Below are 14391 nucleotides of genomic sequence, written 5' to 3' on the forward strand. Positions count from 1 at the left end.
TAGGACAGGCCCTCCTCTGTCCTGCAAAAGTTAAGGGAGCCTGGAAGGGCTGGGCTGCCTCTGCCCACTCCACCTGGCCACCGGGAGGTGCATTTATTTGTCCTGCACAGCAAATCACCCAGGCACAAGCATCCCTCACTGAATCGCCTGAAACAACAGGGTAGGTTGACTGCAGTGAGGGGCCCATGGAAAAGTAGGCGCGGAAATATGACTGGTGTCAATTGTCCCATTCCAACATGACATAAGACTGTATAATTTCTTCCAAGAATAATTGCTCATCCCATATACCAGGGCTTTTCAACTTTTTCACCCATTGTACCACTTTTAGGATAAGGCACTCTCCGAGTACCACCAGTCGCCCAGCAAGGTTGACCAAAAAGAAAAAAAAAGGAAAAAAATGACTTACAACATTTCGCTTAGTGACTGTTCGAAGTTACGACGGCACTGAAAAAAAGTGACTTATGACCACTTTTCACACTTATGACTGTTGCAGCATCCCCAGGGTCATGTCAGTGGAGGTCGGGGCCAGCTGTACAGAGTCACCAACAGTGGAGGGGGGCGGGAGTCAGGCGGGCGCATTTTTCCCTCCACATTCTGATGGCTTTGCCTACCTTGGCGCGGATCAGAAAAAAAAATGTGGGCCTTGATTCCCACCTGCTGCTGCGGGATGAGTCCTGGGGACTCATTGCCGCTTTGCTCTCCCCTCCATAAAGAACATCGGGAAGAGGACAGGGAGGAGGAAAAGAAAATGAACATCTACCTGCCGAGGATGTCTCTGTCCCCTTCAGGCTCAGGCTTGCTTCTGGGGGAAGGTTGCTGGCAATAAGTCCAAGGGAGGGCCTGCGCTCTTCGCCTGCAGGCTGCCGGCAAGCAACATGTTTTCCAGCAGCAAGTGAGGTGGTAAGGAGTGGGAGAGGGGGAGGAGGTGGTGGGGGAGGAAGGCAATGCCGTGTACCACCAGCCAGTTGCTCACATACCACCAGTGGTACGCGTACCACAGGTTGAAAAGCCCTGCCATATACTCCCACAGGGAAGAATGCTCCAGGTTTCTTCTTTTTCTTGCCATCTTAGAGGACCAAGGAACCATGCTTTTTCTGTGGTTGCACTGTTCTCTAGAACAATATTTGGCAGGCCCCAACACTTCTTGCCTTTAGGCCAGAGCTTTTCAACCAGTGGTATGGGTACCACCTGTGGTACATTGGCACCTGGCAGGTGGTACCTGACCATCCTAGAAAAGTGGTAGCGAGGGAGGGGAATGGCAGCACTGCATAAGCCTGAGCGAGAGATGGCTGGAGCTGCAGGGATCTCAGGGCTCAATGGAAGCGCCAGGATTAGCACCAGGCTCCAGCTGGAGTTCGGCACTGATCCTGGCACTTCTGAGCCCAGAAGAACTGCCGATCAGCTGGAATGTTGCAGCATCTCCAGGGTCTTGTGATTTATATTCAGATGCTTGGCAACTGATTCATATTTATGATGGTCACAGTGTCCCGGGATCATGTGAAGTGACCAAAACCTGCTGCAACCATCCAGCAGAGGGGGGGGGGATAAAAACCAAACACCCCCCCCCACTGCCAATCCTCAACAGAAATGCTCACAATGAAAACCTTGGACAGGAGGAAAAATGCCACCGGGCAGGCAGGCAGGCAGGTGTCTTGCTCAGCTGTGGCTTAGGTGGCACTTTTTTCAGTGCCATTGAATAGTCACTAAGTGAACTGTTCTAAGTCAAGGACTACCTATACTTCATCACTTTTTTCCTTTTTTTTTTTTTTGGTCATCACATTTTTGACACCTTGCTAGGCAACTGGTGGTACTTGGATGTTGCCATATCCTAAAAGTAGTACAATGGATGAAAAGGTTGAAAAGCCCTGCTTTAGGCAACCATGAAGACCTGGCTTTTCCTGCAGACATTAACGACCCTTTTAACTGTTCTATTATGTTGCTTACTCACTATTTTATATGTTATATGTATTTAGTGTACCTAGTGGATTTTGTTTTGTTATTGTTCATTTTTTGCATAGTACATTACCCAGAATTGTTTGAATTGGACAGCTTTACAAATTTAAAAATTAAAAATTAGATAATGTATTACATGTAGTATGTCACACATGAATTTATTTGTTACATTTTAAATGATTTATAGATTAGAATTATGTGAACCACATCACTTTGCCTTAGTCAACAAACTATGGTTATACCAATTGTAATATTTGATATGAATTTAAGAAAACAAACTATTGAAGTGTTTGTAACCCCTTAATCTACTATGCATAAATTCTCAAATTATCACAGCAATAAAATGAAAATAAAAATAAATACTTCCAATATGCCTATTGTTTGTTGCTTAAAAGATGGGGTTTTTTTAAAAAAAAACAACACCAATATGTTTTGGTGAATATTGCTCTCTAAATTCTATTGACTACTATGTGCTATGTGACAGTGGAGGTGACAGAGTGAAGAGTAACTCACTTTATTTTTCACTTCAGTTGGCATTCCCTCTGGAATTGATGGAACGGTTGCAGCTTCATCGAGATAGGAGCTGTCTTCATCAGCTAGAAGTTCATCACCCAGTGCTTCTAGTTCTAAAATTATGTTGTGGACAGAAAATGTCTAATAAATGAGTGAAATTTAGAGAGGAGTGAGGTTGATTTAAATTCAAACAGTACAGCAATTAAAAACCCTAGCATTTCTGGAAAGCTAATATACTGTATTTAAAATAGAATAGAGCTGGAAGGGACCTTGGAGGTCTTCTAGTATAGTCCCTTGCTCGAGCAGCAGAACCTATACCATTTCAGACAAGCGACTGTCTAGCCTCTTCTTAAAAACCTCCAGTGATGGAGCACCCACGATTTCTGGAGGCAAGCTGTTCCACTGGTTAATTGTCCTCACTTAATTCCAGTTTGCTTCTCTCTTTGGTCAGTTTCCAACCATTGTTTCTTATCTTGCCCTCTAGTGCTTTAGAGAATAGTTTGATGCCCTCTTCTTTGTGGCAGCCCCTCAAATACTGGAATAATGCTATCATGTCGCCCCCTCTTTATATATTCATTTAGATTTCTATATGGCTTTTACAAAAATACTTCCTTTTTGCAGACAAGCATTTTAATGAAACAATATTCTGTAGTTTGGTTACCTAACTTCAAGATGCAGCAGGAGATCCACAGTGAAACAGAAGGCTGAATGCAATATACAGTAATACTTTTTTTGGTCTTTTCTTTGTTTCTTTTTATTTGTTTGTTGGCAAATGGCTATAATAAATTGAAACTGAAGGGAATTCAAATTTTTTTATATTTGCTGTATTATTGACCCCCATATAAAATATATATTTTACACTTTCTGCCATTTGCTTATAATCAAGACAACACTGTATAAATAGAAATTAAATTATCTATACTGAACTCACCAAGCTCTGGCTATAAGTATATCAGTGTTTAATGGTAACTCACCTGCCTCCAAGTCATCTTCATCTATCTCTGGAGTTCCATAACTACGACCCAATGCTTCCTGAATTTCACCAGCATCTTCCATCATATCTTCCAACTGGTCTTGCAGGTCCTGGATTATAAAATATACATCCATCACAGGAGAGGACAGTGGTGTTCTGTCTTTCACAATGACAGAAATAACTTATTTGCCTGAAATTAACAAAGCCTTCTTGCATTTTCTTTTAATTCATGTAATTGGTAAATATTTCATATTTGTACTGACATAAGATATACTTCTGTTGGATTTGAGCTATACTATACCATGACTTGTTTAACCATTGTTTATTGAATATGAGAACCAAGCTATAGACTAGACCTTGAAATCAGAGAAAGTAAACTATGATTTCATGTTCCACTGATTTAATACTTTAAGTCTGGATCCAGCTGTTCTCATTCTTTTCCTACTTTAAAAACAGCATATTGGAAAAGTTGTTTAACTGAAACTGGCAACTCATGAAAGTTATTCACTCTCATCTCAACCTACTTGAGAGGGTTGTTGTGGAAAAACTAGAGAACGGAGTGCTATGTATATCACCTTGAAGTGCTAATGTAAGGTGGAATATAAATTTAATAAATAAAGGCATTTAACTTATATAACAAACCGTATTTTACACACACACAAACCGTATGTGTGTATTACTATTTATCTGTTGCATAGATGTTTGGATTGGATTTGGCATTTTTATCTATTTATTGAGTCCTTTCCAAGTACCTGGGATAGGCAAATGTTGATGTTTTATGGCATTAGAGGTATCATCACAGGATATAAGCTGTTCAGGGCAAAGCTGCCTTTTGCAATTGATTAATGATGAATTTGTCAATGCTAATGAATTTATCAATAATAATTAATAAATTAATGAATTTGTCATTATTATTATAGTTCATCAGTCAGCCAGTTGTTTAGACTGAATTTGGCATTTTTGTCTACCTATCAAGTCCTTCCCAAAAACTGGATAGGCAGATGTGGATGTTTGATGGTGTTACAAATATCTTTGCAGGATGTAAGCTGTTGCAGGGTAAAGCTGTTTTTTTGCAAATGACTGATGGTGAATTTGTCAATGCTGATAGTGTTCAAGTGGTGCTCCAGTTGTTTTGGGATTGCACCCAAGGTGCCTATGACTATTGGTACCAACTTTACTTTTGTTTGCCACAGTCATTTTATTTCTATTTGTGAGTCTTCATATTGTTATTTTCTCCAGTTGTTTCTCTTCTCTTCTGCTATCTTGAAGTACAATCTAATTCACTATACAAACTTTTTTTTTATCTTTCTTATTGACAATTCTTAAGTATGGGGTTTTATGTGGCAGGTGTTTTCTGTTGAATTCTAAAATCTCTGAGTACTTTAGCTTCTTCATTTTCTATACATTTATTTCATAGTCCCACCAGTTCTTGCTTCCAAGCAAATGATATTTCTTGCAGATCTTCCAATATATCATTGTTGCTACTTTGTCATGCGATTGTTTGTAGTCAGTCTGTGTGAACTTCTTGCAGCAGGTAATCCAATGACTCACTGTTTCTTCAGCTTCTTTGCAGAAGTGGCATTTGCTGCCTATTGCTGTCTTCTCAATTTTAGCTTTATGTGCATTTGTTCTTTTTTAATAATATTTTATTAGTTTTCTAATTTTACAATTAAATTTAAAAAGCAACGTGGTGACTGGGTAATCAATAACTCAATAACATAGATAAATCTTTAGCACAAATTCCAAGTTACAACATCAGATATTTTGTCTCTTTTTCCCTTAATACCTACTATCTCATGTTGAGCTAATATAGTTCTGATTGTTATCAACTAAGTAAAACCACCTTTGTTACATTTATCAATATTTTTAGCTTATACATAATTGTGTTTGCATTCGATCCTTATATACAATCAATGTCCTGTTATTATGTAATTATGGGGGGTAAGATATTACCCACCGTAGATAGGGCTCGCAATTTGGGTGTCCTCCTAGATTCACAGCTCTCCTTGGAAGATCATATAGGAGCTGTGACTAGGGGGGCCTTTGCCCAGGTTCGCCTGGTGCACCAGTTGCGGCCCTATCTGGACCGGGATGCCTTGCGTACGTTCACTCATGCACTCGTGACCTCTTGTTTAGACTACTGCAATGCTCTCTACATGGGGCTGCCCTTGAGGACTACTCGGAGGCTTCAGCTGGTGCAGAATGCGGCCGCGCGAGTGGTGGTGGGGGCTTCCCGATACTCCCATGTAACACCTCTACTCCGCGAGCTGCATTGGCTTCCGGTTGCCCTCCGGGTGAGATTCAAGGTGCTGGTAATGACCTATAAAGCCCTAAATGGCATGGGTCCGGACTACCTACGGGAGCACCTGCTGCCGGCATCAACTTCCCTTCGTCCAGTGCGCTCCCACAGAGAGAGCCTCCTCAAGGTGCCGTCGGTCAAAGAGTGTCGCCAGGCGGCCTCCAGGGGGAGGGCGTTCTCTGTGGGCACGCCAGACCATTGGAACCGTTTACCAGTTGAGCTCCGGATGGCTCCTGACCTTCGCTCCTTCCGCCGTGACCTAAAAACTTATTTATTTGAACAAGCCGGCCTGGTCTGATGGGAGTGGGGTATTTTAATATTAATTTTATTAATTTTTATTGTAATTTTGGGCTACACTATTTAATTCCTTCTTAAATTTTGTACATTGTATTTTTTATTGTATTGCCTTGTACACCGCCCTGAGTCCTTCGGGAGAAGGGCAGTATAGAAATTAAATTATTATTATTATTATTATTATTATTATTATTATTATTATTATTATTATTATTATTATTATTATTATTATTATTGTTGCTTCCCCCCTAGGCTTTAATTTCCCCTAAATATTCAACTTAACATTTGGTATTATAATTTCCAAGCTTTAGGTGATCAGAGTTTCCCTCATCTCAACTTCTACATTTTTCCCTTTTAATAACAAAATCTAATATTATAAATACACATCTTATCTATTTACATATAATCTTATTCTATTTTCTAAAAATTATCTATTTTCCACCATATTCAACCCTCTAATCAGTAATATAAAATCCCCTCTAATAAATCAAAACCCGTTTCTTTCAGCCTTACTCTGGCTTTTTTCCTTTGCCAACTAACCTTCCATGTCAATACTTTTGAATCCTCAAACAGTTCTCCCTCTATTATTATATGTATTATTTGAAATAAGAAAGACCATTTAATTACAGGGTTTTTGGAAGAACTAGCCCAATTGCATTCATTTAATCACTTCCCCTTTACTCCAATTTCCCACAATTGTCCTAATAAGTTTATCTTCCATTCAATCTGTTCTTCCTTTTCCTCAATTTTTTTCTGATTTATGTAAAAAGGCTTTTCCATTTTCAATGTTGTTACTCTCTTTTCTATTTTTCCCGTTGGCTGGATCTGTTGGTCAGTTGGGTCCTCTGTCTTAGTATTTAGTTGTTCCACTTCTCCTGTTACTTTCTGCATTGTTAGTTCTTTGGTTGTAGTCAAGATCTGGGTTTGTATATCTATGTTGGCATCTTGTTCCTTTATGTTGCCTCTTATTTTGTTATATGCTGAAAGAATGGTTTCGTGTATTGATTTCAACATAAAAAGGATTTTTTCCTGATCTTCATCCATCTTCTCTTGCTAATGTATTAAGTTGAAGATTTCAAAATCAAACATTAAAAACAGTTTTTTATCACTAGGTATGGGACGTCTATTTCATGTGCTGTAGGTAGTCTTTATAGTGGAAATTGTTTGCCAAGTAGGAATTTATAGTCCAAAGTATTCCATTGTATAATAACAGATACTTCTCATGTAAAAAAATAGGAAAAACAATTTCCCACATATAACTCTGAAAGTCAGTAAAGGTTTATCTTCAAAGTTCAAACAGGCCAAATATGCTGCCCTGAAGTTCCTTCTTTACAGCTGATTTTTTCACAGCTGGTATCTGTCAAGGTCAGGAAAGTTTTTTTTTAAAGTTCTGGGCTTCAAGCCAAATTTCTTTTAGTCAATAACAAGTTGTAATATACTTTGCCACAAGATGTAACCGATGCTGTTTAAAACAAGTCCTGAGTTTTTATAATAGTTTTTCAAAGTTTATTTTTCTTTTTAGATAAAAACCAACGTCCCCAGTAAGAATAGGAAAACTTTCTAGTCCGCAGATTTCAAAACTATATGCATCCAATTAAAGTTGTTCTTATAATTGCTCTATTTCCCCAAAGTAGTCAGCTGTTCTTAGAGGGTGGGATAGGAATTACCTTCCATCTCTCCTCTCAGAGGAAAAAATACTTTGGGCAGCTTTTGCAGGAAAGATATTTAGTCTTAAAGAGAAGATCAGATCTCATCCAGTTTCATCCGTGTTGGTAGTAATTTTGACTTCGGCTCTCAGCAGCTTAGTTATGAGCTATATTGCTATGGCCAGTCTTTCCCTTCCCAGTTTGGAGAGCTGCTCCAGATCAAACAGAAGCGCTGCCGCCCTCCCACAATCAACAGGGGTCCCATCCTTGCTTGTCACCCCTACAGGGCGACTTTCGACCCTTTTCAGGGTCCCCCAGTGGGATGAAATCAGATGAAGACGGAGCTCGCCTCCATGCGTCAGCGGTGCTGCGATGGCAAACCGGAAGCTTTATGTGCATTTGTTCTTAAGGCTTGTTCTTATGCAGCCAAAATTAGCTCCTTGGTCTTTTTCTTCAACTTTCTGCTCTTAGCCATTCCGAGGTTTTATTATTATGTTTTCCCTGTTATTTTTATTAATGTACTGGCTGTGAAATGGTTTGTCATCCCAAGTCTCTTTTCTGTTCTTCATTTGGTCTTGCAGGCTATTTTGGTCTCTCCAGTACTTTGTAGAGCTCCCTGCTATACTAACTTCAGTGCATCTTCTTCGCTATCCTTCAGATATTCTTCCAATGTCCTTTTTTCTTCTTTAACTTTCTGATATACTTGCAACATTCCACATCCACCTATTTTCTTTGGTAAGTAGAGTTTGTCAACATCGCTGTGTGGATGAAGAACATGATTCATTGTAATTAATTCCTGTCTTTCTATCTAGGGCCTTTAATTCTGCTTGAGTCCAATCTATTAATCCAGCTATGTATATCTATAGATTTTGTTGTTGTTAGCTGCGAAGTCGTGTCCGACCCATCGCAACCCCATGGACAATGTTCCTCCAGGCCTTCCTGTCCTCTACCATCTTCTGGAGTCCATTTAAGCTCACACCTACTGCTTCAGTGATTCCATCCAGCCACCTCATTCTCTGTCGTCCCGTTCTTCTATTGCCCTCAATCTTTCCCAGCATTAGGCTCTTCTCCAGTGAGTCCTTCCTTCTCATTAGGTGGCCAAAGTATTTGAGTTTCAACTTCAGGATCTGGCCTTCTAAAGAGCAGTCAGGGTTGATTTCCTCTAGGACTGACCGGTTTGATTGCCTTGCAGTCCAAGGGACTCGCAGGAGTCTTCTCCAGCACCATAGTTCAAAGGCCTCAATTCTTTGGCGCTCAGCCTTTCTTATGGTCCAACTTTCACTGCCATACATTGCAACTGGGAAGACCATAGCCTTAACTATACACACTTTTGTTGACAGGGTGATGTCTCTGCTTTTAGTGTGCTGTCTAGATTTGCCATGGCTTTCCTCCCCAGGAGCAAGCGTCTTTTAATTTCTTGGCTACAGACCCTATCTGCAGTTGATCTTGGAGCCCAGGAAAATAAAATCTGTCACTACCTCCATTTCTTCTCCATCTATTTGCCAGGAATTGAGAGGGCTGGATGCCATGATCTTGGTTTTCTTAATGTTAAGGTTCAACCCAACTTTTGCACTCTCCTTCTTCACCTGCAACAAGAGGCTCTTTGGTTCCTCTTCACTTTCTGCCATTAGAGTGGTATCATCTGTCACCTCCACTAGCTTTGTTGTTGTTCAGCTTTTCTAAGGCCCACTTCACTTCACATTCAAGAATGTCTGGCTCGAAGTCAGTGACCACCTCATTGTGGTTATCAGGAACATTAAGCTCATTCTTGTGTAGTTCTTCTGTGTAATTTTGCCACCTCTTCTTAATCTCTTCTGCCTCTGTTAGGTCCCTGCCATTTTGGTCCTTTATCATGCCCATTTTTGCATGAAATGTTCCCTTCATCTCTCCAATTTTCTTGAAGAGATCTCAGAATGAACAAAGACTTGCAACAGAAATCAAAGATAATAAAAAATTCTTCTAATATATTAACAAGAAAAAAATCAAGGAAACTGTAGGCCCACTAAAGAGAGCAGATGGCATGGAAATAACAGGCAACATGGAGAAAGGAGAGCTGCTTAACTCATACTTCGCACACACAAAAATTATAGCCCAACATAGCAAAAAAAAACCACTGTAAAAGACAAACTAGAAACAAAAATTAAAATAAGCAAGAAAATGGTCAGAGAACAGCTATCCAACTTTGACAATTATAAATCACTGGGACCCGACAGATTACATCCCAGAGTTCTGAAAGAGCTGGCAGATGTTATCTCAGAACCACTGCACCACATATTTCATCAATCCTGGAGCACTGGAGAAGTACTTGAGGATTGGAAAAGGGCTGATGTGATTCCCATCTTCAAGAAAGGAAAAAATGGACCCAGGAAACTACAAACCAATCAGTTTAATATCAATACCTGGGAAGATGCTACAAAAGATAAATCAAAAAACAGATCTGCGAACAACTAGAAGCAAACAAAGTGTCAGAACCCAATCTATATTACTATTCTATTTCTGTTTCTTATTTCTTCCCTGACCCAATTCCCATTCTCTTCTCTCCCTGGGTTCTGCCAAACTCCTGGAGGGGAGGGGGGATTGCTTGCGGTTTATTGCTTTTACTTCCTCTATCGCTACAATGTAACACTTTGCTTTCCTGCATTATTTCTCTCTGAACTTTCTTCTCCCTTTATGTCAGCTAGTAAAGGGGGGAAGAAGAAAGGAATGTAACCTCCAGCAACTGACTTATCTCTGTGCTCTCAAGAGAAGGTGCAAAGAGCCACCTAAACATCGCTGTTACATCTGGAGCTGGGCTGATATTATCTCCCTTTCCCATGATGGAGTTAACACCTGGGGATTGGCCGATTTGAACTGAAGTGGGCCCTGACATTAGACAGGATCAGCAGTAATAGTCAGCCTGGAAGAAAGACTCTTACTGGGGGATTTTGTAAGATTATCATGTCGGTTCCCCGGACACGAAAAGAAGAAGCTACCATGAAGGAGGAGACCTCCCTCCAGTCAGAGACCTGCCAGCTGTCCAACTCTAAATCTTCCTACACCTCAGAGGAAGAGGTAGTGGAGATACGTGGCCACAAACCCCGGTGGTCGATGGGCATCAGGAAGAAGGATGACTGGGAGAAGAAATTGAGAAAGGTGACTTTGAGATGGGGTAGCCACCAGCCGGGCTGGAAGCAGGAGAAAGGTTTCTCCATCTGAGCGAGGACAAAGGAGATCGTGTGGGGCATTCAACCTGGATGCTGGAGAAAGTGATCGACCTAATAAAAGTCAGCCTTCAGCTCCCTCAAAGAGGAGAAACCCAGACCATGCACCCGCACTGTTACCTTAGGCTGCAGTAAGAAGGACACCGCAGGGGAATCTGAGGCCAAAGTCCTGGGAACATCAGGTGGAGCTACCGAGACTGCAGCTATCGCCACAGCAGCCTCCACTCCACGCCGCTCCACAGCTGCCGATCAGGATGGGAGGCATCACAGAAGACAGAGAAGACACCGGTCCATCCAGAATTTTCGCCATTGGATGTGAAATTCCAGGGGGAGCCCAGGTCCTGAACTATATGGAAGCATGTGGCCGGGACATCCCCAATGACCAGGCCTGGATCCGCATCGTGCAAGCAGCATTAGATTGGGTTGTAGCTGACTAGATCATGGACCTGCATAATTCTGATGCCCCGGAGGTGCAGAATTTCAACCAGTTCATGTTCTCTGTCAGACGGCATTTTGAGGACCGTTGGCTGACTGGAAGGCTCACAAAAGAATAAAAACAGTGAAGCAAGGCAGACGCCTGGTAGCCGAATACACCCAGGAGTTCAGAAGCATCGCTAGCAAGTTAAATTGGCCGGACGACATCCTGTTTAGCCACTTCAAAGATGGTCTAAACTACGACCTCTACGATGCCTGCCTACCCTGAGGAGACCCACACCAATTGCATGATTGGTATGTCCTGGAAGAAGAAGCGGAGATCGACCTGGCCAAGGGACATCGCAGAGGGAAACTATGGAACCGATCACCATCCAAGCCATCCCGTGAACCAGCGAAGTCACAGCCCACTGCCAAAAAGCCCACCAGCTGTTTCAAGTGTGGAAAGGAGGGACACTGCACTGCAGAATGCCATTCAAGGACCCCCCAGAAGAAATCGGATCGGATCCCAGCCAGAAAACCCAGGAAATCACCAGCCAAGCCGCGAGAGCCAGCCATGAAAGGCACCAAAGCCGTAGAGTTCCCCCCCTCCGCCCAACGTGGAAAAGGAACTCCAGCCTACACTGCGGGAGCGTCCAACTTGTCAGATGACAACTCTGAGGACGAACCCCTCATTAGTGGACCCATTGCGCCCCTCACCTAGACAGTGACTATATTAGCCCCCTCCATGCCTGAAGCTGTAAAAGTTAGAGCTCTAATAGACTCCAATTGTACATGTTGCTTTATTAGCCCAACGCTGGTGGAGACTCTGGGCATTCCGGTGAGGAGGCTGAAGAAACCTATCTCATTCGGTCAATTAGATGGGTCCATAGCAGGGGGGGGATGCCGGCCACGCTAGCCACGCTACCAATCCACCTCACCCTAGGGAACCATATAGAGACTATAACATTTGTAGTACTCCAGGCATGGAGTGCCGTATAATTCTGGGGATGGTGTGGCTCGCGAAATGGAACCCCCGAGTGGATTGCAGGACAGCCAAGCTCAGATTCCCAAAGGGAGACTGGTCGAAAACGCCACCCCAGGGGGCTCCACAAAATTCCACCATGGAGAAGGCAACAGTAGGAGAGGAACGTTACTTGAGATACCTGAGGAATACAGGGACCTTACTGAGGTGTTTAGCAAGGAGAGGCCAGATGAACTACCACCTCACCGACCCACGGACTGTGCAATAGAGATTAAGCCGGGAGTGAAGCTCCCCAAACCCAGATTGAACTCTATGAGCCCTAAAGAGCTGCAGGAAATGCAGAAAGTCATAGATAAAAACTGAGAAAGGGGATTCATCGAACCAGCTTCACCCAAAGTAGTAGCCTCAGTCCTCTTCCGAGAGAAAAAGGATGGGACTCTGCATCTGTGTGTGGGCTACAGGGCTCGGAACGCAATAAGCAAAAGCAACCTGTACCCCCTTCCCCTCATGAAAGACATGTTGTCCCACCTATCGAAGGTAAAGATTTTCACTAAACTGGACTTCAGAGAAGCCTATTACCATATTACAATCAAAGAGGGGGATGAATGGAAAACCGCATTCAATTGTCCTATGGGATGTTACCAATTTAAAGTTCTGCAATTTGAATTACAAGGAGCCCCCATAGTTTTCATGCAATTAATAAATGAGGTACTAAGGGAGCACCTATACAAGGGGGTCCTAGTCTACTTGGCTGACATCCTCATTTTCGCAGAGACTATGGAGGAACATGTGAAACTAATTAGAGCTGTTTTGAAAAAACTGCAAGCCGCTCACCTCTATGCTAAGCTATCAAAATGTAAATTCCACAAAGAAAAATAGTCTATCTGGGATACTGCATATACCCCAATGGCATAGAAATGGACCCCGAAAAGGTCCGGGTGGTAATGGAGTGGGTGCCACCCTGCACGAGAAAGCAGTTACAAAGCTTCCTGGCGTTCGCTGACTTCTACCACCAATTCATCTCTTCTTTTGCCTTGCCCACTATAAACTTGTTAAAAAGGAAAGGAGGAGTACAATAAAGCCCAGTCACCCACTAAAGTGGACAGTGGAATGCCAAGCCACTTTTTAAAGGTTAAAAAACTTTTTTCAGCTGAGTCGGTCTTAAAACACCCCAACCCAGACAAGCCATTCATAATCCAAGCAGATGCCAGCGACGTAGCCATAGGGGCTGTGTTGCTGCAAGAAAATGACAAAGGAGTGTTACAACCCTGCGCATACACATCCAGAAAACTCTCTGACACGGAACAACGATGGGCGGTGTGGGAAAAAGAGGTGTACGCGGTGAGGTGGGCACACCTCACCTGGCGGCATTTCTTAGAAGGGAACAAAATACCATTTCAGGTGTGAACAGACCATAAGAACCTAGAAGCTCTCAAAGCGCTGAGGAAGCTCACCCGCAAACAAGCCCAGTGGTCACAGTACTTTTACTGGTTTAATTTAACCATTAAACACCTGCCTGGGGGAAAGAATTTCCTACTGGATGCCCTGTCCCACATGCCTCAATATAATAGCACCAGACCCACCATCTCCAAACCACTGATTCCTGAAACGCAAATGGCGGCTCAAGTAACCACCCGAGCCCAAGCAAAACTAAAGCAACCGCTAGCCAGCCAAGCAGGGATTGAATTTAGAAAAGCACTAGAATCCAATGACTGGTTTCAAAGCCACAAGAACCTATGCATGATTACCAATGGACTACTTTGGGTGCAGGAGAAACTATACATCCCAAAAAGTCAAAGAATTATATTCATGCAACTGTGCCATGACACAAAATCAGCAGGTCATTTTGGATTCGTGAAAACACTGCACTTAGTCAAAAGACAATTTTGCTGGCCTTCTATTTAAAAAGACATTGAGAGCTATATGGCCACCTGCCCAACCTGTGCAGCCACCAAAAGACTGCAAGGAAAGTCGCCAGGACTACTGCAACCAGTAGCAAATCCGTCAGCACCATGGAACAAAATTTCCATGGATTTCATAATAGAGCTACCCGAGAGTAACGGAAACACAGCCATTTAGGTAGTCACGGACTTATTTTCAAAGCAAGTACATTTCAT

At 42.4% G+C, this 14391-nt stretch overlaps 1 protein-coding gene across 1 annotated transcript in view; it reads right to left on the bottom strand.

Moving 5' to 3' along the window:
* The window catches only part of CHMP5 (charged multivesicular body protein 5), a 62648-nt gene that overhangs the window by 2749 nt on the left and 45508 nt on the right, over window positions 1–14391 (bottom strand). Inside the window, exons 6-7 of the mRNA XM_081344323.1 lie at window positions 3441–3549; window positions 2467–2579 (exon numbers count right to left, since the gene is read on the bottom strand). Of these exons, the coding sequence (XP_081200449.1) occupies window positions 2467–2579; window positions 3441–3549 (222 nt within the window). The remainder of the gene's footprint in view (window positions 1–2466; window positions 2580–3440; window positions 3550–14391) is intronic.

Source organism: Vipera berus, assembly GCF_964194415.1.
Source record: "Vipera berus genome assembly, chromosome: Z".
Classification (NCBI taxonomy): Eukaryota; Metazoa; Chordata; class Lepidosauria; order Squamata; family Viperidae; genus Vipera; species Vipera berus.